We start from the raw sequence: 26,591 nt of genomic DNA, 5'->3' as shown, positions 1-26,591 counted from the left end.
TTAAAGGCTTCACCCGAACACCTGCAGTATGTTTCTTTTTAATATGAATAATCAAAATATATATTACAGTTTCTGGTTCATGGGGAGGGGGGAATTCATTTGGGATTTGTACAGTATACACAGTCTTCCAGAAGGAAAAAGCACAGGTGTATGTGTATATATATCTCCACTCTTTCACACAATCCCTTTTGTTTTTAACTTCCCGTCTCTTTCCCAAAATCCCTTTTGTTTCTAACTTCCTATCTTGTGCAACAGACAAATACTAAATGCCCTGTCAAATTTCGTATGGAAAAAAAAAAAAAAACTAGTGAGAACTGATTAAACAAAAAAAAAAAAACCATCCAGTTTTTAGTAACCTCTCACATTTTTAATAAATACTGAGGCTTTGGCCATTCCCCCTCTCTCCAAAAGGAAGGGAAAAGTCACAGCAGTTTTCTGGAGAATGGGTCCAGGTCGAATCCGTGCGTCGCCAGAGAGGTGGCGTTCTCACCATCATCGACAACAAAAGAGTTTCATCCGTGCTATTTGATCATGGGTTTTTTTTTTTAAAAAAAAATCCTTTTCGCCATTGGCATCCTGCAAACTCTTTCCTGTGGCTGTGGTCTTCTTGTCGTCCCTCCCTCCATCCCCCATCACAGAATATTAATGTGAATAAAAGACGGTTAAAAAACATCTGCCTTCTTCATTCCTAGCCCAGTTTACAAATTAAAAAAAAAATATTGTGGGGCGTTGTTTTTTTAATTATTCGAGAAAAGAAAAACAGGTGAACTAAAAATTATTCCAAGAAAATAAAGCCATTTGTCAGTTGAGATTCCCAATGACAACTGGAAAAAAAAAAGGAAAGAAAAAAAAGAAAAAAAGAAAGAGAGAGAAAGAGGTCTTGGGAGATTCCAGGATTCCTTAAAACATGGTCCCTTTGGAATCTGGGTGGACACAGTGCTAGTTCCTAAACAAAAAAGCAGGAGGGTGAAAATCTTTCGGATACAAAAAAAGAGAGAAAGACATCCACGCTCCGTAGCCCCTTATTAGAATTAGTCGGATTAATACCGTATTTACAGACAGAAAACTAGGCTTCGTTTTCATGGCTGCTGCGGGGGGGAATCTCTCCGGCCCAGGAGAATACATTCGTGAGGAGCTTCCACGTGGCAGAAACGTGGCCGCTGGGGGGATCATTTCCGCTCGTCAATGGTCTTGATGAATTCCACGGCTGCGGTGAACTGCATCCACCAGTACGACTCCTCCCCAGTTAAAGAGTTGGCGTAAAAGTTGCTGATGTACTGGAGGGTGGACAAGAGGCAGGGAGGGTTGGCCTGCGGAGAGAACCAGGGGAGAGACTCGGGGCTTAATAAGGTTAGATGAGATTAGATCACCTTTATTGCCGTTTCCCCCCCCCCCCACAGGCACAACGGGACACGTTAAAGACGAAATTTAGTCACTTGCTCTCAAGCAGGGGGTGTTTCCATCTGGGAAGGCTGCTGGTTTTTCAGGGACAAGGGGGGAAACAGTGGGAGGGAGGGAAGTTCCAGCTGAAAGTATCTTCACTCTCACCTTCTCTTCTCCTAAGAAGAGCGGGCCCTGTTCCCCATCCTCCCTGCCACTCCCAGAGGCTCCTCAAACCACCAAGGCCACCCTATCCTACGGGCCACTCCCAAGTTCCCTCTGGAGGAACTCAGCAGCCCTTGGCCGCCTCTCCTCACCTTGATGAGGACAAAAACGAGCACCGGGACAAAATCGTCCGCACCGGGAACCGAGTCCTCGTTGGCCAAGCTCAACAGGTTCATGATGGTGGAGCACATCCTCAAGACACACTGCAGCTTGTCTCGGGGAGTCTTGTAGGCGCTGATGGTCCGGATCTCGGCCTGGGCCGACGGCCAGGGGGCTTCCCGCAGGTAGACCTGGGAGGCAAGGACAGGGGAGCAGCTTCCTTCTCCTGCTGGCCTTCCAGATGTGGGGGACTTCGACTCCCAGCATGCTCTGCCTCGGCCAGGCGGGCTGGGGAAGACTGGGAGTCGGAGTCCCCGGGTCTGAAGGACCACCCAAGGCTGAGGAAGCTCTCAAGACAGAGACACCAAGCCCCGCATGGCCACCTCGGCAGACCTGTCTTCCCCCACGACAAGCAGTCCACATTTCCGTTGCTAAGCGAGACAGTTGTCCAGAGAGTTTTGCCCCCTTTTTCAGACCTTTCTCGCCACAACTGTTACGTGACAAGTTAGCCACCCGGTTGTTAAGCGAGTCAGGCTGATCCCATGACCCTCCCCGGGACGAACCCTCTGAATTTGGATCACGTGACCATGGGGGAACGTGCAACGGTCGTTAAGGGTGAAAAACGTTCACACGTCACCTTTTTGGTTGGCACTGGAAGTTCGGTCGCTAAGCGAATGCTCGCTAAGCCGAGGACTACAGATGGATGCTCTCTCAAGTGTCCTGGCTTAGCACTTGCCAGCCTTCCCCTCTTTCCAACGGTGGGCTAATTCCGCACGAGTTACGTGCACAAACGCACTTCCCGTTCTAGGGTTTCCCAGGACTTTGCAACCAGGAGAGAGGGACCCAGCTGAGAACTTCGGACAGGGTTTACCTCTGGGATCTGGAGGGCTTTGTGGTTGGCCGTCACCACTTTCGACAGTCTTTGGATGTGGTCGTGAAGAAGCCTGGAACAAGCCAAGGATGAGAGGTGTTTTTCTTTTTTAGGTCTATTTCCCCCCCCCCCCCAACTCTCCCAGACAAAGCTGTACAGTAGTAGTAGTAGTAGTAATAGTAGGAGGAGGAGGAGGAGGAGGAGGAGGAGGAAGACGACTGTGGGGTCCTTGTTGTTCTCTGAGTTTGGTGCTTTTCTTGCAGAGGTTTCATTATCCAACTAGGTAGCATCCTCAGTGCTAGAAACCTCTTGCAAAAACATTGCCCAGCATAGAGAGAGCACCAAAGACCCCTCATTTCAACCCTGAGCTGCCAATATTCTCCTTTATTGAAACCCAGGACGGTGGGAGGAGAGCTCGCTTCCCAAAAGGACTGGCCACCTCTGTGCTGGCGAAGAGCCACGAGCCGCAAGTGAACTCACTGATCCCGCAGGATGTCTCCGTCCTGATTGGGGTAAAAGGCCAGCTTGAAGAGGCGATTCATGACGCTGCGCTCGATCACCAGCTGGGCGTCCTGCAGCTGCTCCTCGCTGGCGTTCTGCCAGATGACATCCTGGGCCATCGCCCCGTACAGGAACTGGAGGAAGTCTTCCACCTGGGCCGTTTTGTCGTCCGCTGCCGTCAGCTTCTGGAAATCTTGGGGCAAGGAATCGAGAGGGTTAGCGCTAGCAACGGCCCTTAGATTTATAGACCGCTTCACCGGGCTGTACAGGCCGGTTGACAGAGTCAGCCTATTGCCCCCCAGCCATCCCCATCCCTTGAGTCTTTGCCAAGAATAATTCTGGCGTTTCGAATGAAAGGGGGACGGGGGCGAGATGATCCCATCTACTTCTTGGCCCCATCCAATTTTAATTCTTTTTTTAAAAAAATTAAACTGTAATTCAATCCATCCCCTTTTCATTTGGCCCCCTGGGATTCCCATCGCGGGCTGCCACCCCCGCCCCGGAGGGGATCCCCTCACCCTGAATGAACTCTCTGATCTTGGATTCTTTGCTCTCCAGCAAGAGGCGGACGCACACGGTGGTGAAGTAGTGGTTGGCCACCTCCTTGTCCCTCAGGACGCGCTGCAGCAGCCGTTCCAGGTGGGCCTGGGTGGTCTGGAGGCCCTGGCGACACCGGGTCAGGTAGGTGAAGTAAGGCGCCCGTTTCCTGAATCAGACAAGACAGCGGGCCTACCTTTATGCTCAGAGGTTCCCTTTCCGCTCAGAGGGAATTTTAATAGACTTGACGCTCTCCTCTGAATTTTAAAAAACATCCCTGTTGGGGCCAGACGGCACCGAAAGCATGGCAAGAAGCCAAACCACAGTTTGACCACCTTCTTAAAGATGATTTTTTTTTTTAGCTGAGTGGCAAACGCACAGCACCTCTCCAGGCTGACTGATAGGCCCCTGCCCCAAATCCATTCTGACAAGCATGGAAGCATGGAGAGGTTGTACCTGTAATCCTCGGCGATGGAGGCCAGCAATTTCCGGCAAGTCCGGTTGTCGAAGCGCCCCACGCAACGCATGGTCTCCTGAAGCTGGGCCATCAAGTTCTTGTCCTGGAGGTTGATGGCTTCGGCCAGCTGGACTTTGAGGAAGCAGACGATTTCGTTGTCTGAAAGAAAAAAAGAAGAAATTAGGAGGAAAGAGGAGGAAAGAAAAAGAAGAGAGAAAAGAGAAGAGGAGAAAAGAAGAGGGAATGGAAGGGAAGGGAAGTGGGATGGAAAGGAAAGGATAAAGGTGAGGGAAGGGAAGGGAAGGATTGGGAAGGGATAAAGAAGGGAAGGCAGGAGAGAATGAAGGGAAGGGAAGGGAAGGGAAAGAAAGGATGAATTGGGGAAAGATGAAGCATCAAACAGATGTGGCCATCTTTGGGAGAGCACCCAAACCGCACAGGGCGAGGGTTGGGCACATGTGAACCTTTGCAGGCCTCCCTCTCAACCTGGAGGGGAAGGGAGGGAGGCCAGGACTCTCAAGGCTTTACCTTCTGGGTCTGTGTGATCAGGAAGGCCGTTCCGCGTGGAATGGGACAACATGGGGAAAGCGACGGAGTCAGCGGAGCAGAGCGCGAGACGCAGCTTCTTCTTTGCATCCCTGCCAAGAACAAAAGATTGACATGAATAGAGGGGAGGGTAACAATTAACAATTAATCTTAATAGAACAATTAAGAATGACTTGTCTCCAGTAATTGTGGATGCTCCAGAACGAGCGGTTTTTAAGAAGAAATTGGACAACTATTTGACCGAGATGGTATAGGATTTCCTACCAAGGTCCCTTCCAATTCTTGTTGTTCTTGCTTCTTCCTTCCCCACCACCCTTTTTCTTTCTTTCTTTTTCTTTTTTCTTTCTTTACTTCCCTTCTCCCTCCCTCCCTTTTTCTCCATCCATCCATCCATCCATCCATCCATCCATCCATCCATCCACCCATGCAGGACTTCAGCAGAACTCCACAAAGTTCTAGAAGGGTTTTTTCTTTCAAATTTTTCCAAAGGTAAAAGTGCTTATAGCATCTCTTTTATCAGTTTTCATTCCTTCCAAGGCGCTTAAGCCTGGCGAGACGAAGCAAGAACTCGACCCTCCGTTACACAATGACTCTCACAGAAGCAGAGAAATCCACTCTGCTCTGCCGGGCCCCAAAGGGTCTCCTTCCCCCCCCCAGCCCCACGCAATCTCCCCAGACTGCGCCTGAACACCCCCTGCCCCCATCGAAGCACCTGTAGGAGAAAGTGGAGTCTTGAGGCTGAGCTGCCTGGCTGGCTGAATCGGGGAGATCGTCGGCCGACATGTTTTGCAAGGCGTCGTGGATGCTCTCGCTGTCTCCGATGGCTTCTGAAGAAAAGGTATTTGACACGGCAGGCAACGGTGAGCGGCCGCCAGCCATATTTCCCCACCCGCCTGTTGAAGGAATGGCGAAGGGCGAGGGGAAACTCACCGGCGCTGTCGTAATTTACAACGGCCCCCTCGCTAGGGCTGGCACGCTTGATGGCGTTCCTGTACTTGTCGAGAATATCTTCAGCTGCCTGGGCTTGGCTGCTCAGCCGAGGACCGGGGTCGTCTGAAACATCAAGCAAAACAACAAAGGTCAGACGTTTGGAATCCTGGATTGAATTTCCTTCTTGCTCTCTTTGGGTCTCCAATTAATAACCAGGTTAACCCAGCCTGGGGAAAGGAGGTGAGGATTAAAGATCTAAACGTGACACTGAAATTATATTCCAAAAAAGATGGGAGATGTCAGAGAAGGGGGACCAGAGAGAAGAAGGTGGAGTCAAGAGAGGAATCAGCCTGGAATCGTTACATTCCCACAAAGGGTCTAAATCCTTAACCCCTCTTTGAATTCTGTTAACTCTTATCTAGCCCCAGTTTAATGCTGACCATTAGTTGACTAGATCTTTGCTATATAACCATGAGCAGTAAATCAGCTTAACTGGAACTTAATGGGGCGGTCCTGATTCTTAATCTAGTCAACTCTCAGCACTAAACTGGAGCTAGGTAATAGTTAACCGAATTCAAGACTTAGGCCATTGGTGGGAATGTAATGATTCCAGGCTGATTCCTCTCTTGACTCCACTCCATCTCTTCCTGTCCTTCTCTTATAGACGGTGACATTTTATAATGGATCTTGGTTCTGCTGATCCTGAGAATCAGTTAAGAGAATATGTAATACACAGGCGGGAGAAAGGAGTGCTTTAGGGTGGATTCAAGATACGTGTTTTTGTTGATCTCCGAAAAGTCCTTATGCTGCAGAAATCAGGATAATACTACGTGACCCACCCCTTTTACGACAATTACGACTTACCACCACAATGGGTAGGCTCATAATTCAAGGAGTACAGGTAAGCTAATAGTAGGTTAGGAAGAACGGGCTAAAAGAACAGAAACACCTACAAACCTTGAAGGGAAGGAAATCGATCCGGGATGAAGTCATCCTTCTCTTTGTCTTGTTTTTCCTTTTTCCTAAACGGAATTGGAGCTGGGAAGTAAGCAAGGATAAAAGAAGTCACACTAAGCCATATTTTAATTTGCAACAGATCACTTTCTACATGATGAAAGGAAGAAGGAAAAACGGTCATCCTAAAAACTTGTTTTCATCTTTTATATTAAGCATCTGATTCTTTTTCGAAAAGACATTTGGGGAGAAGACTTCTAAGCTAAGAGGTCTGGGCACACCATCATTCTTCCTGCTTTACGGTATTGTTTTTTGGGAGGATTTTTCCCCACACCGTCCAAAATGCTCCTATTTTATGTCCTCCAAAGTTTCAGTCAAGTGGCTGTCCTGTGATGAATTGTCGCAGGTCTTTCAAGATCCCTGGAAACTATTTTTAAATGGGAAGTTGGTTACTCCCCACAACCAGGAAAGCAATTTTGAATCTGCGTTATGATGAGGAACGAATTTATGGAAAATAAAACTGTTACACGATGTTCTAATTTTCATTGCTTTTACAGCTCGCTGGACTTGGCTTTTATCACCGAAACTCTTGAGGCACTTCTGTTTGCTAGTACAGCTCCAATTCTTAATCCAGCAAGTGGATGGTTCTCTCTCTCTCTCTCTTTTTTAAAGGAAGGTAAAGGAACTATTAAAAAAAAAAAGTAAATGCTTTACCTTTGGGCATGGCTGAAACAAAACGTTTCCTCCACCAGGGTCTGTTTCGGTCGGACTTCTCATCATCGCTGTCTTTTCGGTCTTCAATCTATGGGAGAAATTAGGCTGAGCTGGATTCCGATATGTAGGAAAATCTACTTTCCTCTGGCTGATCGTAAAAACAGAAGTAGGGGCTAAATAGCACAATGCCAAGAGACTGGGACATACTTGCATACTGTTAGAAAGCTGGCAAGCAAGCAAGGAGAGAGGGAGAGAGGGAAGGAAGGAAGGAAGCAAAAGTGAAAGGAAGGAAAGAGAAAGCGGGAGGGAGGGATGGAAGAGGGAAGGAAGGAAGGAGGAAAGGAGGGAGGGAGGGAGGGAAGAAAGGAAGCAAAAGTGAAAGGAAGGAAAGAAAGCAGGAGGGAAGGAAGGAAGGAAGGAGGGAGGAGGGGAGAGAGGGAAGGAATTAAGGAGGAACGGACAGATCACTACCTCTCCCCTGCAGAAATCTTTGCTCGGAGATGAAGAGGAAGACTGCGGTCCGGGAACCATCGGCACCCCTCCGACGTTGCTCCCGGGCCCCAAAAGGTCCCGTTCCTCAGTTCCCGCTCGCCTGTTCCAGCCGGGATCGCTCATGGGCCTCCGGGCGGACGAGACAATGTCAGAACTCCGGCTCCGCACGAGCCTTTCGGGATAGGAGTAGCGCTGCTTGAAGGCCTCCGAATCGAAAAGCATGGCCGTGTGGGAGGCGAAGCTGGGCAGCCTGGCGTCGCTGCCGCCCAGGGTCCCTTCCAAGATCGGGGGATCTGGTGGCGGGTGAGACGGCCGGGCGTAGTGGACTTTGGGCCTGACCACTGCGGGGGAAAAGGCCGTGGGTGCAAGAATGTGGCCAGAGGCCTCAGGGAAGAGGGAGGAGAGGCGAAGGAGCAGCACACGAGGGCTACCCGCGTTACCTTCGTGAGAAACCAAGGGGTCAAACATGGCGAGAAGGGTATCCGCCTGGCAAGGAGGCGAGGTCAAGTGGCTGGCACCTGAAATGCGAAGATCGGTACAAATTGGAAAACAATTGGCAAAATTCTTCTCGTGCTGAGCGCCGGCCAGTCTCCCAAGGCATGGAGCCCACTTTAACAGAACAGAGGGACCCTGGAGGTCTTCTAGTCCAACCCTGTGCTCAGGCAGGAGAGCCTATCTCATGGATGTCCAGTCTCTTCTTAAAAACACCTCCAATAATGGAGCACCCACAACTTCTGGAGGCAAGGCGTTCCACTGGTTTATTTGTTCTAACTATCTGGAAATTTCTCCTTAGTTTTAGGTTGCTTCTCTCCTGGATGAAATGGCGTAGGGTCTCCTGCCTGAGCAGGGGGTTGGACTAGAAGACCTCCAAGATCCCTTCCAACTCTGGGGTTATTCTCCTTATTGTCTTACCGTGCACCGTTTCGTCCATATCCGGGCTGGTGACTGAATCTTTGCCACCAAAGTCGGAGCTGCATTCGGATCGGAGGTCCTCTATCTTGTTCGGGATGTCTTCGGACGTGGCGCTGATACCTTTAAAGGACGACATAGAACTCTCATGAGCTTGACGCTCCTGAAGTGCAAGACTAGAATTGCAGCCCTCCCATCCAACAGATCTTCCGGAGGACGTGATGTCAATTCCCAGAATTCCCCTGGACCGACCTGATCCTGGCTGAGAACTGTAAGAGTGGATGGACACCCTCTAGGCCTGCGGACTACAATTCCCACAATTCCAAGGCATGTAGCCAAGGCATAACATTCCGGCCTCTAACGCATGCTGCTTAGAATTCTGGGAATTGAAGTCTCCCAGAGGGGAGAAAAGGCTAGCCTACTCAGCAGAAGGTACCGGATCCGGTTCCAGATACCCAGGTATATTTCTGCTTTGCTGCTTCCTCTAAAAGAGTAAAGCATGCTGGGCTTCACGAGTAACTGGATCCCCGTTAAGGAATCTTCCATTCTTCCAGGGAAGGAGGGGGAGAGGGGTTCTCACCGGACACAACACTGAGGCCAGGTGTGCTGGGCCGGGAACTGACTTCTCTGACGTCGGTGTCATCGGAGGCGCTTCCAACACCGGAGCAACTTTCTAATTCTTGCAGCCTTTCCTCCTGTTTCAGGTCTGGAGCTTCTAAAGAGGAGAGAAAGAATCGGATTCATGATACATGCAGTCCTCAGGGTAGGACCGTTTATTTAAAAACTGGTCAAAGTTACAAGGCTGCCGAAATCAAGGGACTTACAGCAGTCCTCGTGCTTACGACCATTACAACGTTCCCCGTGGTCCCGCAGTCTAAATTGGGGTGCTGTATTTACGACAGTCGCAGAGTCCTGGGGTTGTGTGATCCCCCCCATTTGCATTGTAGGGCAGAACTGAACTGTCTTTCCCCTCCCCCTCTTCCAGGTTCACATTCTCCCACTGGGTGGGTGGGGCCACCCCAAAGAAGGTGGAGCCATCTAGTCTCTCTCTGCATAGCCACTTTGCCCCCCTCCCCCTTTTAAAGTGACAATAGGGAAGTTGTTAAAGGAAGATAGAGAGATGGATACAAGGAAGTATGGACAGAGGGGAAGATTCGTCGCCCAGGGTTGAACGGTGGGGTCCTCGGTGCTCTCTTGAGCTTGGGGGTTTTCTTGCAGACGTTTCTTGGCCCAACTAGGGAACATCATCAGTGCTAGAAGAGTGTGGGCTTTGTGGAGTGAAGGAGGAGGAGGACTGTGGAGTCCTTGGTGATCTCTGAGCTAGGTGGTTTTCTTGCAGTTCATGACTCAACTAGGCAACATCAACCGTGCAACCAAGCTCGGAGCTACTGAATGTAAACAGAGAGCAAGCCACACTCACTAGCACTCATGACGTTACGTAGCTGGGTCATGAAATGTCTGCCAGAAAACCACCAAGTTCAGAGAGCGCCCAGGATGCATAGGTGAATACGGCTACATTGAGTTAAAGCCCTGAGTGGGCACAGACTTCCAGACACGAAGGAGACCCTGTGCAGTGCATGAACTACAGGACGGTCATCTTAACGAAATGCAGGACACCGGTGAGAGGTTCGTGTGAATCAAAGAGGTTAAAAAAAATAAGAATAAAAATCTTAAGGTCCCTAAAGTGATGGAGAACTTCCAAAATAAAGAGAAGGAACTGTGACAGGTGACGGAAGGCAGACAGAAGTGAACAAAGCAGCTTCTCCGGCCTGCCCCCTTTCAGTCATTCAACCTCTCCACCCTTCACATGCTGGACAAAACGTTACCTATTGGGGATCCTTCACCTGAATCGCTGGGGAGGACCTCAATGCTCCAAGCTTCGCTGGTGGTTTCTGAGATGGTGGAGCCCGTGCAGGGATCAAACAGCACCGAGCCGGATCCAGGCAAACATAGCAGGCTGCCCAAGACGTTTTCGGCTGCAGCCCCTGAGGAGAGGGGAGGGACACACAGAAGCCACCGTGAACAGGTCACAAGGTCAAAAGTGGAGAGGCCTGCCTGCCTGCCTGCCTACCTTCCAGAAAGATCTCGCTTTACAGCTTGGAGCATTTGCCTTTATAGGTGTTATAATTAAGGACTGTTTATGGAGCCATCAGCTTTGATGACCCTTTGTGGAATTCGCCAAGGAACCGTCACCATTCCTCTACCAGTCCAAAATCTCGGAAGGTCCCGGGGACCGACTCAGGTTGGATCTATCATGGGGCACGTAGATTCGTCTACATTTGCGATGCTACTGATGTCAACGCTGCAAATACTGTATATTCTTGCTTTGACAATATGCAGAACTGTCTGGTATTTTGACGTGATATATGACTGCTAATTTAAGGAGGGAACATGCTGGTAATTTAATTGCTCGGGGGAGGAGAATTTAGATCTTGGCATACCTCCGTTATGCCTGTGCCAACATTTTGTAACAATAAATGACTTTTAGAAAAATCAATGCCTGGAAGTTCTTTGAAGTGTTTCATTAGCCGGAACCCTAACAACTGATATATCAAAAGACGCCTTTCGCCTCCTTGCTCAACACCTCAAAATAGCTTACCTGTTATCTCCTGTAAACGGTCTTCATCCATATTCGGGTCGAAGTCGCTTCCCAGCACGTCCGTGCTCCAGGTCTCGCTCACGGTTTCCGAGATGTCCCGGTCTTCGGTCAAGCCCATCATGTCGCGGATCTCAAATTTACGGAGTTTATCGTCCAGATTGTCCTGGGTGGTAGCTGTTTGCAAAAAAACCAAACAAACCAAAAAGCTTTGTTTCTCAGCCGAGATAGCTGATGACATTTTCCCTGGTTATATGGACAGCATGGCTACACGCTGTTACATTCCCACCGAAGTGGTGCCTATTTATCTACTCGCAGTTGCATGCTTTCAAACTGCTAGATTTAAAAGCAGGAGCTGGAGCAAGGAAGGGGAGCTCACCCCATCGCAAGGCGCTCGGATCTCGAACCTGGCAAGCTCAGCATCTTTAATCTCTCAGCCATTAAAAAAAAAAAAAACCACCTCTTAGGGATATTTCTGCTAGATCACCCTGCAGGTCGCGTCTCACCTTGTTCACGCTCCAGAAGCTGCAAGGCTTCAACCCCGTTGCTTCCTGACGGTCCAGCCCCCGATTCGGAAACGGATTCCCCTTCTAAATCCAGCGAGGACACCGAATTGGAGCGATTAGAAGGGCCTGTTGAGGGGAGAAAAAAAATAAAAACAGAATACACCAATTAAGAGTTGTGCCCGGCCCTTGGCAAATGCACCCGACATCCCGGAAATGCAACAGAAGGAAGCCAAGACGGAACAAAAACCGTAAGGAAAAAGGTCTAAACACACGAAACAAAAACGGAATTCTGCGACAGCGGTTCAGCGATAGCAATGCGCGGAAGCTCCGTTTAAACGCGGTTCTGATGGACAAGGAACAAAAAATGAGCCCTTCACCTTCGGAAATGCCTTCCAGATTATCACTGCAGAGGGAAAACCGCAGGGTTTTATCAGGTTTACCGTGGAGTTTGGAATCGTCGACCGGAACGTCGCCTGGACCCCCATCAGCCAGCTGCATGTTCAAAACCTGGGAAGGAGGCAGAGAGAAAGGGAGAGAGGGGGTTGATGCCTAGAAACAGCTGCATTGCTCTCCCAACTGGCCCTTGAGAAGCCTTCTTGCAGGATTCAGAAGCCATCTTTGGCCCAGGAGCTGGGCTATCTCTTGCTGCGCTTCCTGGAAGTAGCAAGGAACTCCTGTACTTCCTCGGAAGTAGCAGAGAGTTTCTGCATTTCCCTGAAAGTAGGAGGAACACGGCCAATGAATATTATGTGATCAAGGGACCTTGGCAGTATTAAGCCATGCAATGACAAATTACAAAGCCGCTTCTGGAGGGGAAAAAAAAATACACACCACTCTGAAACGTTGGATTCTTTTGTCCCCCAAAATGGCTCTTCAGAGAGAGAGAGAGAAAAAAAATTGCTTGAATGTGCACCTATTTCACTTTGCTTAAGTACCTCATTTTCTGACATCATTCCAGGCGTGATTTGGGGACCTGTCCCGAGAGAAATGACCAAAACTTCTTCGGGCTGGACTTCCTGGATGGTCTCTTGGGAGACCCCCTCGTAATCTGGATGTTGGTCCATCTGCATGTTGGAACGGCTCCTGCTGCGAGTGGCTGGAACAATGATAAATAGATATATATATAAATATATAATTCTTTTTTTTTGAAGGTAGAGGAACATCTTACAATTGAAGACAAGATGGCAGCAGAAGCCGACTCTTATAAGATGTAACACGTATGCAGTTGGACGTAGATCAATAAGAAACTGGGAAATTAATACCAACTAGAACTTACACCGCAGTGCAACTGGGTTGCGGTCCTTGTGAAGCGCTGTGAGATTTCAACGTTGCTTTGAAATTCGGTCACGATGGCTGCAAATCAGGGCTAAAGCGTTACTACGCCTCAGCAGGGGATTCCCTTTCATGGTTTATCATGCAGAAAGATCCAAGGATCTGGAGACGGCCTTGCCTTCTCCAGAACACCCTTTTAAAGAACAGGTTGTCTGAATTCTCACATGGCCGTAAGTTACATTTTAATTTCCCCTCAGATTTCTTGGATGGAACAAAACTGGTTGAGACGCGTTGTCCCGCAAACCTCGGTTTAGAAAGCTGGGAAGCAGGTTCCCTCGGCTTCCAAAGGCAAAATCAAGCTTGTCCCAGGATGGCTTAGAACGATGTGTGAATCTGGATCATTTTGACTTCACGTTTTAACCAGCCTCAGTGGAGGGGAAGTGTTTTGAGTGCTTTGTACGCCGAGACCATTTCAAGGGCTCTGCACCAGGCTAGAAACCATGAGTTCAAGTCCTGCCTTAGCTCTGAAAGCCAGCGGGATGACTTTGAGCCAATCATGAGACCGTGAGTTCTAGTTCTGCCCTTAGCTATGAAAGCCGACTGGGTATCTTTGGGCCAATCACCAGGAGATGTTCTAGTCCTGCCTTAGCCATGAAAGCCAGTGGGATGACTTTGAGCCAATCATTAGGAGATGGAAAGTTCTAGTTCTGCCTTTAGCCATGAAAGCCAGTTGGGTGACTTTGGGCCAGTCTCTCTAAGCCCAACCAACCTCACAGGGTTGTTTTGGGAAAATAAGATGAGGATGGTGTGTTGGACACGCTCATACTGCTTTATTTTTAAAAATAATAAAGGCAGGATAAGAAAATAAATAGATAAATTCTGGGAGTTGTCAACCAAAGGAGAGAGAAGCCGGCGTGCAGAGAAATCAGCTTTGCAGACACCCTAACAGAAACAGGAAGAAGCAAAGAGATCCACTACCCACCAAAAGGGGTTACGAGATTTATATGAGCTGTGAGGTTGGTAGCAGACGTATCCCAGGCAGTGATGGTTGCCAATTGTTGTCCTGGATTGGCCGCATTAAAGAGAAACACAAGAAAAAAAATCGTTGGAGGGGGGAAAACAAACAAACAAACCCAGATCAGTTGCAAATTACAAAACATATTATCAATTGCATGGAGCAACAGGCAGCCAGGAAGTATATCAAAAGGGAAACATCTAAAAATGAAGCCAGCAAATCAGGTTTGTAAATACAGGTAAGTCCTCAACTTACAACAGTTCATTTAGCGATCCCCTTTTGCGTCCTTCCGACAAGCAAAATCAAAGGGGAAGTCGGATTCACTTAACAACCGCGTGACTCATTTCACAACGGAGCAATTCATTTAGCAACCAGGGGAAGGTCGTAAAAAATGGGGCAAAACTCACTTAAAACAATTGTCTCGCTCAGCAACGTAAATGCCGGGCTCCATCGTGGTCGTAAGCTGAGGACTAACCTGCCTTTTGCCCACCCAGCTGGCTAGTCCCGGGTTTACCTATAGCCAGTCGATTTTTTTTGCTGGCGGGAGTGGTTGCCGGCGAGAGTTGCGGGGTGTTGTAAGGCGTCAGCTCCAGGCTCCCACTTTTCCCTGGCTTGTTCTGGGGTAGATTTAAGAGCAGGTTCTCCAGAGACACTCGATCTTCCTTGAGCTGGTCGCCAGACATGACATTCCGCATGAAGCTAACCTGGAAAGCAAGAGCATGGTTTAAAAAAAAAAATCATAATAATTGGCCATCAACAGGCACGTGGAGGTAAATGATGTCTACACAGCGCTCAAAAGAGACAATCAAAAAGCCTAAAAGGAAACAGAGCAAAGCGCCAGCTCACCGGTGATCCCCACCCAGCAAAACAGAGGTTAGCATCAGGATTAAAATTAGACCAACAATCAAGTAAACGACACCCAAGGAACTACCAAGGCAGACAAGCAAGCTAGCATTAAACAGCAGCCCAATCAAGGAAGACCAGTCAAGACCACTCCCACCAACACTGATAGGACAAGCCACTAGTATAGGGGTCTTCAAACTTGGCCCTTTGATGACTTGTGGACTTCAACTCCCAGAATTCCTCAGCCAGGCACGTTTGCCTGGCTGAGGAATTCTGAGAGTTGAAGTCCACAAGTCATCAAAGAGTCATGTTTGAAGACCCCTGGCTTATATGGTCCATGCTGGCTGAGGAATTCTGGGAGCTGAAGTTCACAAGTCATCAAAGGGCCAAGTTTGAAGACCCCTGCACTAGTATATAAACAGGGAGACAATCCCACTCCCCCTTGTAGCATTGATGATGTTACCTAGTTTGGTCATGCAACATCTCCAAGGAAACCCCCAAGCTTGGAAAGCACCAAGGACCCCCCAAAAAAGAAAAAGGCAGAAAACAGATAAACATCCAAACATCACTGCCTTAGATTCTTCAGCACTTACCAGTGTGGTAAGCTGGCTATAGGTCATATAAACCACGGTTCGACTCAGCCCTTCCAGGAGATTAACTGAAGACATCGGAGGGGTTTCAACCGCCCGGCCACCGATGACGACATCCAGGAACGAAGCCACACAGCCCTACAAAAGGTGTGTAAGCCACGTTGGTCAGAAATTTTAACAAGATCTCTCTGTGCTGCCGATGCTTTACCCACGTAGCCTGGTTTAATGGGCTAAGTCAAATTGCGGCTTAACTGGGTTTTGCTGTGTGAACAAAGCACGGTTAATCGAAGCCTCTTTGTTTAGCCTGTGCTGCAAACCTCAATTATTTTATTATTTATTAAATCTGTATGGCACCACTGTCAAGGGACTCTGGGCGGTTTACAATCCTCTAAAAGCATAATATACAACACTAAGACCACGAAACTCATTCAACATTAAGAAGGTTAATTCAGAATTACAGTTTATGCCATAGACAAATCAAGCCAGCATTCTTCTGGGGGAACTCTAAATGTTTATGGCTTAAAGCACTTCAGACACAACAGCTAAATGGCTTCTCGGGAGGGTGAAACTTCAACTTCCTGAAGTTGGAAGCTTAAAAGATGGCCTTGATTTTTACCTTGTCAAATTTCCCCAGGCTGGCCTTGGTGCGGGGATCCCCGTCTTCAGAGCCAAACATAGCCAGTTGCTGCAGAAGCCTCCCGACCTCCGATCGAGAGAGAGAGAGAGAGAGAGAGAGAGAGAGAGAGAGAGAGAGAGAGAGAAGATATATTTAAAAGGGAGAATTTACTGCTTTTTTTTTTAGCACTGAGCCAGGGTGGATCCTACATGTTAAATGTTAAATTTAACTGATCACTTTTTCTTTTTTTGTATACTATGTTTTCTATGTTGTTTTTAGGGTTGAATGTATGGGAGGGATGGAGGGAGGGAGGGAGATGGGAAAAGGGAGGGGAGGGAGAGAAGCAAGGAAGGAGGGAGATGGGGAAGGGAGGAGGGAGGAGATAGGAAGGAAGGAAGGGAGGGAGGGAGGGAAGGAAGGAAGGAAGGAAGGAAGGGAGGGAGGGAAGGAAGGAAGGTGGAAGATGGGAAAAGGGAGGGGAGGGAGGGAATCAAGGAAGGAGGGAGATGAGAAAGGAAGGAAGGAAGGAGGGAGGGAGGGAGGGAGGGAAAGAGGGAAGGATACCATACCTGCATCAGATTAAACCTTGCCACTTCGTTGATTGGTGCATCCGAAATAATCCCATACTGTTCCGGGTTGACCACCGCCGGGCAAATGAAGCAGGCCAAGAGCAGGTCGGTGCACATGGCCCTCACTTCCCCCACCTCCAGCCGCTCCACGCAGGAGAGCGTTTTGTACATCTGGGACATGATCCAGCGCAAGCTGTGCGGGAAGCAGTAGGTGTTCTGCTTGAGGTAGCCGATGAACTTGTTGACCAGGGCCACCAGCTTGGCCTCGTTGGAGTCCACCATCTCCTGAACCTTCTGCCGGAACTTCTCGGAGCCCTTTTCCCCAAAGAGCTTCTCCTGCTGGGCGGGCGAGAAGCGCTCGGTCAGCTTGTGGGGGTCGGTCTCCAGGTGGTCCTCGTCCTCCACCAGCAGCTGCATGATGGGCTCGTGCAAGGTGGCCGTCAGGAAGAGCTTGGCGGAGAAGAGGCCCTCAGAGAAGAGCTTGAAGAGGACGCTGAAGGCGCAGGTGCCCCTCCTCAAGAGCCGCCGAGGGTTGTCGCTCTCCTTCAGCTCAAACTCGACCAGGTAGCGCAAGACCTGCAGAAGAAAGTTCTCGTCTTCCGGCATGATGCAGTTGCCGTAGATGGAGGTGAAGACCGTGTGGATGACGTTCTGGATGTTCTCCTGGTTGAGCTTCTCGCCCGCCACCAGGCAGGACGCAATGAGGCGGGGATTCTCGCGCAACCGATTGAGGAATTCCCCGTAGGCCGTCTCTTGGAAGCCCAGCTGCTTGTAGCCATCCACAAACTGCGTGTCTTCCAACACTTTGGCGTGCTGGCAGCATTCCGCCGGGGAGGCATCCGCGCTGCAACAAGAGGAAGAGCAGGGGGAGAAATCTCCTTACAAGTCCTAGGCACAAAGGAGGGAGGCCACCACGTGACCGGCCCCTTAGAAATACACTCAAAAGTTACAACGAGCTTCTCCAGAAGAACCTTTGACAGACAGACAGACAGACAGACGATAGACAGACAGACATGATGGATGGATATAATGGATGGATGATAGATATGATGGATAGATGGATATGATAGATGGATTGATGGATAGACATGATAGATGGATGGATGATGGATAGATACCTTGTGATAATCAAGCGGTCCAAGTTGATCCTCTGCTGCTTGGAGATCCAAGCGGTGTGGTAAAGCTTCTCGGCTGTCTTCAGCACCTCGGCATTCAGCCGCTGGATCAGCTGCTTTTCGGAGTTCACGTAGAGCCGCTCCTGTTTGAGGTGGTGGGCCAAAATATGCATGTCCAGTTTGACCATCTTCAAAAGAGGGGGCAGCCACCGAAGAATTCAGCCAAGCTCGCTGCCGAGGGAAAAATGGGAAGAAGTCAGCTTGGGTTCCACCTTGGAGAGAAAAATTAGGAGGCCCTTCTCTATGGACCTTGTCTAACAGGTGAGGAACACCTTCAAGCTGGTTTAATCAGCAACAGAATACAGAACAAAGAATAGGGTTGGAAGGGACCTTGGAGGTCTTCTAGTCCAGCCCCCTGCTCAAGCAGGAGGCTTTATACCGTTCTGAACAAATGGCTGTCCAGTCTCTTCTTGAAAGCCCCCTACACCCTCATCATCTGAAGACAAAGAGGCCCAAAGTCACCCAGCTGGCTTTCATGACTAACTTGGGACTAGAACTCACCGTCTCCTAGTGATTAGCTCCCGGTCACCCAGCCAACTTTCATGGCTAAGGCAGGACTTGAACTCAGAGTCTCCCGCTTGCTAGCCCAGTGCCAAATCGTAAATTGTATTTACTCTACAGCCCTACCAGCTCCTTAAGTTCTAAATTCATTGCTCGAATGGATGTCTAATGTTATTATTTCATCCTGTCTTCCTTTGACTGAGAAACGCATATTGCATTAACAGGAAAAGAGGGTACATCTGAGGCAGCCCATCAATCTATCCTCCACCTTCAGGGTTTTCTGAGGCCCGGCAATTTTCCGAGGTTTGAACGCTTCCTCTTTCAAGCCCTCGCACGAACCCACTGGCTGAAAGCAAACGCGCTTGTTTTACTTCGGACATCAAATTAGTCCCCGATAAGAGAACCAAAACTTTGCATGGACTTTGATCAGTGTTCTGTGTTGCAAGAGCAGAAGCGTGCCAAAAGTGTGGGGATTTTTATTTTTATAAAAAAAGGGTCCTGATGTTTCACAAAGGAGCCACTTTAATCAAAAGGAAGCCATTCAGCATTTTAACGGTAACTTAATCTCAGAACAGGCCATGTTGTGGGACGATAGGGGAAAAAAGGAAGAGAGAAAAACGGCATCTTGTTCATTCATCCGACTGTATACATTGGAGAGAGAGAGAGGAGAAAAAGGGCAGGGCGAAAAATATTTTCTTATGTATAGAGACATTGATAGCGCTCCAGTGCGACTTTATAAATTCAATTTATAAATTGAACATTCAACAACCTTAAAGATACAGAGAGAGACTGTGCAAGGGACAATCTCCCCTTGAAATGCAACTTTCGAATACAATTTACGGAGAAAAATTCTGCAATTCTGAAGGAAAAAAATTAAAAATAAAACTTTTTCAACCAACGAAGGAGTCCCTATTAAGACTAGAACTCACCGTCTCCTGGTGATTGGCCCAAAGTCACCCATCCGGCTTTCATGCTCAAGGCAGGACTAGAACTCACCATCTCCTAGTATAACTGGCCAATCTAGTTAATGTTCTGAGTAGGTATCACTAAAGTCTCATAAGGCGAGGTTGAAAGTGGGGCTTAGAAAAATGAAAAGCATCCTTCTGCAAACAAGCTGAAGTTCAGAAACTTGATCCCTTGTTTTTGCCAAAGGAGAGGATCATTTTCTCTGTTTATTCATTCTCCCTCCTCTCTTGCAACCCTGGAGCAACATTGCTTATAGTCCTTTCCTATCCAGCAAGCATCAACAAGAAGGAGATAGACAAAATATACAGAGAAATGGTGTGAAGTTTGATCTCCAGCAAACAGCTGGGAAATTCCTCTTCTTGCAGAACTTTTACAAAACAAAAACCCTCCCATCTTACAGCTACTGGAAGTATTTCTTTAAAAAAATGGCTTTAATGTAAAGAGCTACAAAATTGACAGTCTTAACTCCTTAAAGAGCAGCTTGCTCTGTGAATAATATTTTCACCTTTGGGTATAGTAAACTTCTTTCCACGGGCCATTTATGATATAATCCTGAAAGAACAGATTGTCATGGTGAAAAAAAATCTATCCAGTTCCATAGGAACTTGATGGCCACCTAATCAATTAACCCATCATGATAAAAATTAGTGCCCAGGAATAGACAGAATATGTCCCTTAAGAAAAAAGATCAGTTCTGCTTCCACTCTTTCCCAGCAAATTAAAAAAAAAATTAAAAAACAAAAAACCCACAAACTTTTATAGCTAAACCACCAGGAAGACTGTGGTTAAAAGTTTGGAATTGTATAATGAAGCTACTTTGAGTTTGCAGTGGTAGTTTTTACTTCCTCTTCATACCAGATTTTCAAGTTTGCGACTGCATCCATTTATATTTTAACATTATTTTTCTTCTCCATTTTTTCTCCTCTCTTTTGCAAAATGTTAAGATTTGGGGACGAAACCAGTCGGGAAAGCAATTTTTCTCCCGCCATCTTTTACTAAAGTTAGTCTGTTAAAACACCCTTAAAGACTCTTTTGACCTCTTAACAAAATTATTTAATGCCTAAATTTTGGAATGAATCCGATGGAGTGGGGTTGACTGTACAGTTCAGGTAGTCCTCAACTTACGACCACAATTGAGCCCAAAATTTCTGTTGCTAAGCAAGACATTTTGTTAAATGAGTTTTGCCCCATTTTAGGACCTTTCTTGCCACAGTTGTTAAGTGGATCACTGCAGCTGTTAAGTTAGTAACCCCGTTGTTAAGTGAATCTGGCTTCCCCATTGACCTTGCTTGTCAGAAGGTCACAAAATGGGATCGCGTGACCCCGGGACACTACGACCGTCATAAATATGAGACAGTTGCCAAGTGTCGGGATTTTGATCACGTGACCACAGGGATGCTGCAACGGTCATGAGTGTGAAAAACGGTCGTACGACACTTTTTTCTGTACCGTTGTAACTTTGAACGGTCACTAAAGGATCTGTTGTAAGTCGAGAACTACCTGTAATAAATCAGTTGTTTAAAAATCGTTTTAAGATTCTTCACCAGTTTAAACATTTATCTATTTTTTCTTTTTTCTTTTTTACTAGTCATATCAGTGCATTTTGTTTTCTTTTTTTTCCTTATTCGTTTTACAGTTCTATTATTCTACTTCTGGGTTGTTTAAACTCTCTTTTTATTTCTACATTATTGTTCATGGTTGCAAGCCACCTCCTAGAGTAACCCTATGGCGAGGTAGGCAGCAAATAAATTTAATAATAATAATACTTTATCCTAAAGAGCCAAGCGTGGGCTGGAAATATTCTAGGTTGCCAATGAGGCTTAAGCATGAAACTGAAACGGAGGAAGAGGAGGTTTGTCAAAGTAAGAGAGAAACTGAGATTAAGTTGAGTGCAAAGAGGAGGCAGGTATGCTAATTTTGGGAACAGGCGGCTGACAGCGAGCATCAAAGCAAAATGCATTGGGGGGGGGCAAAGGATTTGGGGGTGGCGACAATAATACCCTGAGTTTGTGGAGGGAAAAAAAAGTAGGATGCCTATGCAAAGAATAGAAAGGGTGGGAGAGAGGGAGAATATAATGCACTAGGCAAGAAACTGGGAGACAGCGAGTTCCAGTCCTGCTTTAGGCATCAAAGCCAGCTGGGTGACTTTGGGCCAGCCCCCCACCTCAGCCCAACCTGCCTCACAGGGTTGTCGTTGGGAGGGAAAGAGGAGGAAGGAATATTGGATAGATATGTTTGCCGTAGGTAAGATATAAATAAATAAGTATATAAATATCTGCTCAGTCGCCCCCCCCGAACTACAAGACAAGTGGCAAATAAATTTAATCATAATTAAATAAATGCAAACACAAAATGTATTTGTATACATGGGGGAGGGTGATGGGCAATTAGGGAGGGAGGGGGGGAAACAAAGGAAGCGTCTGCAAATGGGAACAGACCAAAGTTTTGGGGGGAGGAGGGAAAAGGGAGAAACGTGACTTTGAGGTGAGAGCAAGGAGGGGGGGACCCCAAAATAAGGGGTGGGAGTAAAATATGGGAAAGGAGAAGCAAGCAAAGATTGGAAAGGGGAGAGGAGGAGGAGGGGAAGGAGGAGGAGGAAGTGTCAAAGGAAAATTGAGGAGGGGGTAGGGAAAAAAGGGGTGCAGGGGGGGTGGCAGCATTAGGAGTGCAAAAGTGGGGCGGGGCAGGAAGGACAAATTGGGGTTGAAAAGGGGGCAGAAAAGTCAGCCCTAAAGGCAGGGGATGGGTGTAAATTAAGGGGGAGGGAGAAGAGGGACCCCAGGTCGATATGGGGAGTGGGAGGGGGGGCTGAATTGACAGGGGACCTGGGGGGAGGGAAGAGAGACCCCCAATGTCAATAGGGGAGGGCGCCATGGAGTGGGAGGGGGGCCGAATTGACAGGAGGCTTGGAGGAGCGTCCATGCAAAGAGGAAGGGGCGGTCAAGACGGAGGGGGGGCTCCGAGGACGAGGCACAAGGCAGGAGGGGGTGTGGGGCTCTGCTGCCCCCTCACCCGCCCCCCGTTCCCACTAGGCCCCGCCACGAGGCCTGGGAGCGGAGGCCGGGCCGCCCCGGCGTCCTCCCCAGACCCCCACCGCCGCAAAGGGCCCACCTGGGAACAGAAACGCCGCCGCCCGCCCGCCTCTCGCCTCGCGCCGCCGCCGCCGATGCTCCGGACCCGCCGCGGCCGCCCCTCCGCTCCGCAGCCGCTCGCCGACGCCCACACCGCGCGTGCGCGCCCGCGGGACGCCGGGGAAGCGAGTTCCGGCGGGCCGCGGAGGCGCCGGAAACTACAGCTCCCGTCGTGCCCCGCGGTGGAGAAGAGGGTTTCAGGTGAGAAGCGCCTGCTTTACCTGGAAAGGTGGGAAAGTGCAGGCGGGGACAAAATGAATGAACAGCTACTGTAGGTGGATGGATGGATGGATGGGTGGATGGGTGGGTGGATGGATGGATGGATGGATGGATGGATAGATAGATAGATAGATAGATAGATAGATAGATAGATAGATAGATAGATAGATAGATAGATAGATAGATAGATGACAGACAGACAGATTCATATAGTCCCCAGAAATGAAATAAACATTTGCTATAATACAGACACAGACCTCTGTGATCAGATCCGAAAAATAACAGGGAGGCAGAACTGAGATTTAATCTGTAAAGGAGGGGAAAGCACGCCTTAAAACTTCAAAGGGAAGGTGTAAGTTTGCCAAAAAGGCAACTCCCAATGTTAAGTTTGAAAGCTCTTTTCAACCTGGTGGCCCTCAGAGGGTGGTTAGCAAATGGATGCTGGAATCCAACAGAGTTTTGACATTTAAAATTTCAATATCTCCTCCAGGGCAAGGAGGTAGATGATTCTGGTTTTTCTTTTTTTTTAATTTCATGTTGGTAAACAGTATAAGGAACATGTCTGGACGTATTTGTTCATGTCCTGTGTGAATGTGGCTCTCGGTATATAATTGATCAGGTTTAGCCTTACAACTCTTGTTGTTCTAATTCTAAACGCTGAGGACCTAATAAATTGAAATTCATGGAACAATGCAAAAATATGCTTTAACTGATTTGATTCATTGCCTTAAATGAAAAGCACCGATCTACTGTATCTAAGTATTTCAAGTATTCTGTGCAGAGAAACACAGTTGGTGGGACCCAGGGCAACTAATCCAACTATATAACCCCCTTCCCTCCAGTAAAGACCTCCCTTAAGGAATGGATAGGTTAACAGTGAACATAAACTAAGGATGAGTATAAATTATACCCGATTTTTGTTTGGGGGTGTGGTGAGGTGAACTTTGGCAGGAACCTGGAAAAAATCCAATCTCTAATATTTACTCCTGTGGCCTGTAGGGTTGATCTTGTGATGCTTGCCAGTGAAATATAATTAAGGCAATGAAATATAATTGAGGCAATATAATTAAGATTGGTACTATCTCTGGGTGTGAATGTTTTTTCTTCATGTTAGAAATAAACATGCAGAAAGAAAAATGGTGCCCCCGTGCAAAAGATCTTGTTTTACATAGGCCTTCCCTTATATATAGTTTTATATCAGTTATACATTCTTGTTTTTTAAAAAAATCTCTCTCTCAAATCACTTTCTGTCAATTGTAGTTTCTCGAGAGCCAGCTCAGGAATGTTTTCTGCCCAGTTCATGTCTATTTTTGGAATCCTTTGAGCGTAACACCTTGAATGGCAATTGGCATTTCAGCTAGCAAAGGAAAAACCGTTCTGTTTACAAGCGAACAGAATTTCCCGTACATTCCAAAGACTGTTGGCTTGGTGCCCCATGCCAAAATGAAATATTATGTCGTGATGCAATTGAACAAGCTCGCATTCAGCCAGCTGTTGGGTTAAAACATGCACCTTTGGATCACTTTTTTTAAAAAAAAAATGGATTCAAAGAAATGAGCCGCTGTCTTATAATCTAAAAGAGATATCACCAAAGGAAATATGGGCGAGGAGGGCAAAGGAAAGCACGGGGTCACAACTGTTGGCCCTTAAAAGAGAAATGTTCCCCAGCTTAGATGCCCTGCCTACAGTACTTGCGAGATGTCTAATAATATATAATATTCTATCATATATGCAACTAAATGACTATCGCTCAAGAAAGACATGGTTTGAAAAATCCAGGCTAAAAATGGTATCACTGCACCCTCTACAGTCAAATGCAGAGTATAGAACTGAAGGAAGAGTGTTATGGTAAAGGCTTGTTTGCTTATAGTAGCAAATTATAGCCATATAATTTGATACATGTCTATAATTTGTAGCTGCTTCTGACAAATAAAAAAAGTAGCAAATTATGAATACTGTAAATAGATAATGATGACAAGAAACAAAAAATAATAATTCCAACTTCAAGGAAGTGTTAGCTTCCTCCCTTAAAAAGAGATGCGCACGTCAACCGTGTGTAACATGGCTCTTAATATTTCTTTTGATCTGATCTGAACTGTTTGAATTGTAACCATGGGGATGCTGCAATGGTTGTTAAATGTGAAAAATGGTCTTAAGTCCTTTTTTTCAGTGTTGTTGTAACTTCAAATGGTCACTAAATGAACTGTCGTAAGTTGAAGGCTACCTGTACATGTTTATACAACTTTTAGTGTGCACAATTGTAGCTGGATGGTGAATAGCAGCTGTAGCATTTGACTCTTTTATAAATAATACTAAGATTTAGTGGGATTTATTAACTATGTTGGGTATATTGTCCAAATGCAATTATACTAGATTAAGGTGTTAGGTGAATGTGACCAGCTAAGTTTAAAAAGCCATAGTTTAATATGATGAGCGAATCCACAATCTGGTTCATTCGCTTTGCTAAATTATACTGTGGTTGGGTTGCTTCGGGCCAAACACATATGGGATGCTACCAACTGTAGTTTCTTTAATAAATCATGGCTTAGTGTGACATATCTAGAAACTATAAAGATTGACAGGAAAGAATCCTTGGAGGTTATCTAGATTGTGCCACTGAAGTCATAATGTATCATTTCCAATTTATTTAACAGTATCCAGTAGTTAGGAAGATTTATAATAAAACAGGTCATTTAATGAACACAAACTGTGCTCACAGGATACATTTTGTTTTATTTTATAAGTTAGTAGCCCGGTTAGACACATTGTCTTGATGCCTCCCTGAGGGCAGTTACACAAGTCAAGGGAGTGTACGGCTCAGTATGTGGAGAAGGATGCCTCAGTCTGGAAGAAATTGCAGGGCAGGATGTGGTGCAATGCAAAGAAACAACGTGACTCACAATATGACTCACAACCCCAACTATAGGTAGTCCTCAACTTAGGACTACAATTGAGCCCAAAATTTCGGTTGCTAAGTGAGACAGTTGTTCAGTGAGTTTTGCCCCTTTTTGCGACTTTGCTTGCCACTGTTGTTAAGTGAGTCACTGCAGTTTCAAGCTAGTAACAGGTTTGTTAAGTGAATCTGGCTTCCCCATTGACTTTGCTTGTCAGAAGGTCACAAAAGGGGATCACGGGATTCCGGGACGTTGGAACCGGCACAAGTACATGCCAGTTGCCAAGTTTCCGAAATTTTGATGATGTGACCATGGCGTCTACTTTGCAGGGCTGTTGCGATAATAAAAATGAGGCGGAGGAAAACCTCTGTGGGTCAATTTCCACCCTTGGAGGAAATGTTATTAAATACGTAATGGTTAATAACAAGTACATAATACAGTAGTTAATAATATTAAGTAAAGAGCCAGCGGAATACTAAATCTATTCGAGTAATAAATCCACGTCCCATAAAGGAGCAATACAGGATAATAATGCCTTGTGCACATGATAGGCCAGTATAAAGATTATACAGGGTCAATGCACATGTTAAAAAGCACACCTATATGATGCTCATCCCTCACGCTCCACGTATGTGGTCCTGCAAGGGAGAAAATGGGCATGAAGCATCTCTGAACTACTGGAGAGCCAAGCTGAGGCTCCTTGTGGGATTCAAATGCCCATGACCCCCAGGCAGCTTGCTGGCTGTGGATGAGGGTTATTGTACTGCTCCCTTTCATGGAAACTGCTCCTGGGGAAGAAGCTATCCATGCAAAGGGGTCACCCAGCTCCTTGTTCCACCCTAATTGCTCTTTTTTCCTTCTCCTTTTCCCGACCCGGCCAAAGGCTTCCTTTCAATATAATCCCCCTTTGACCACCCTGCCAACGCCTGCGGAGGCCTGCTAGGCCTCGTAACCATGGATACCTCCAGAAAGACCCAGCCTCGTCGAGGATTAACCTCTCGTCCGCACGTTGCACGACGTCCCCTCCAGACCAATCGGCGCTCTCCGCCTGGCCTACAGCGCGGCCTCTCATTGGTCCGCGAC

The 26,591-nt window shown here is 47.3% G+C and overlaps 1 protein-coding gene across 8 annotated transcripts; it reads right to left on the bottom strand.

The window, feature by feature from the left end:
- Nucleotides 1-26,560, bottom strand: GAPVD1 (GTPase activating protein and VPS9 domains 1). 8 transcript variants are annotated; one of them, XM_039323034.1, is made up of 27 exons: nucleotides 26,471-26,560; nucleotides 17,741-17,968; nucleotides 16,623-17,466; nucleotides 16,054-16,140; nucleotides 15,441-15,575; nucleotides 14,519-14,708; nucleotides 13,972-14,052; nucleotides 12,653-12,813; nucleotides 12,095-12,224; nucleotides 11,718-11,843; nucleotides 11,215-11,388; nucleotides 10,442-10,600; nucleotides 9,196-9,330; nucleotides 8,619-8,738; nucleotides 8,147-8,224; nucleotides 7,686-8,047; nucleotides 7,215-7,302; nucleotides 6,504-6,584; nucleotides 5,547-5,669; nucleotides 5,329-5,443; nucleotides 4,599-4,708; nucleotides 4,070-4,229; nucleotides 3,595-3,782; nucleotides 3,056-3,269; nucleotides 2,576-2,648; nucleotides 1,698-1,895; nucleotides 1-1,310 (listed from the first exon to the last, which is right to left on the bottom strand). In XM_039323034.1, the coding sequence occupies exons 2-27, from the start codon at nucleotides 17,923-17,925 to the stop codon at nucleotides 1,170-1,172; spliced, it is 4,458 nt and encodes a 1,485-aa protein (XP_039178968.1). In that variant the 5' UTR covers nucleotides 17,926-17,968; nucleotides 26,471-26,560; the 3' UTR covers nucleotides 1-1,169. The 8 variants fall into 8 exon arrangements, with proteins under 8 accessions (XP_039178968.1, XP_039178967.1, XP_039178969.1 ...); XM_039323033.1 differs by lacking the exon at nucleotides 26,471-26,560 and adding an exon at nucleotides 22,376-22,437; XM_039323035.1 differs by lacking the exon at nucleotides 26,471-26,560 and adding an exon at nucleotides 22,376-22,437 and having other exon boundaries at nucleotides 5,329-5,440.
- Nucleotides 26,561-26,591: the final 31 nt, after the last annotated feature.

This window comes from Crotalus tigris, unplaced genomic scaffold (genome assembly GCF_016545835.1).
Source record: "Crotalus tigris isolate CLP2741 ecotype Arizona unplaced genomic scaffold, ASM1654583v1 scf7180000024153.1733885, whole genome shotgun sequence".
NCBI lineage: Eukaryota > Metazoa > Chordata > Lepidosauria > Squamata > Viperidae > Crotalus > Crotalus tigris.
This window is presented reverse-complemented; position numbering and strand designations above follow the sequence as displayed.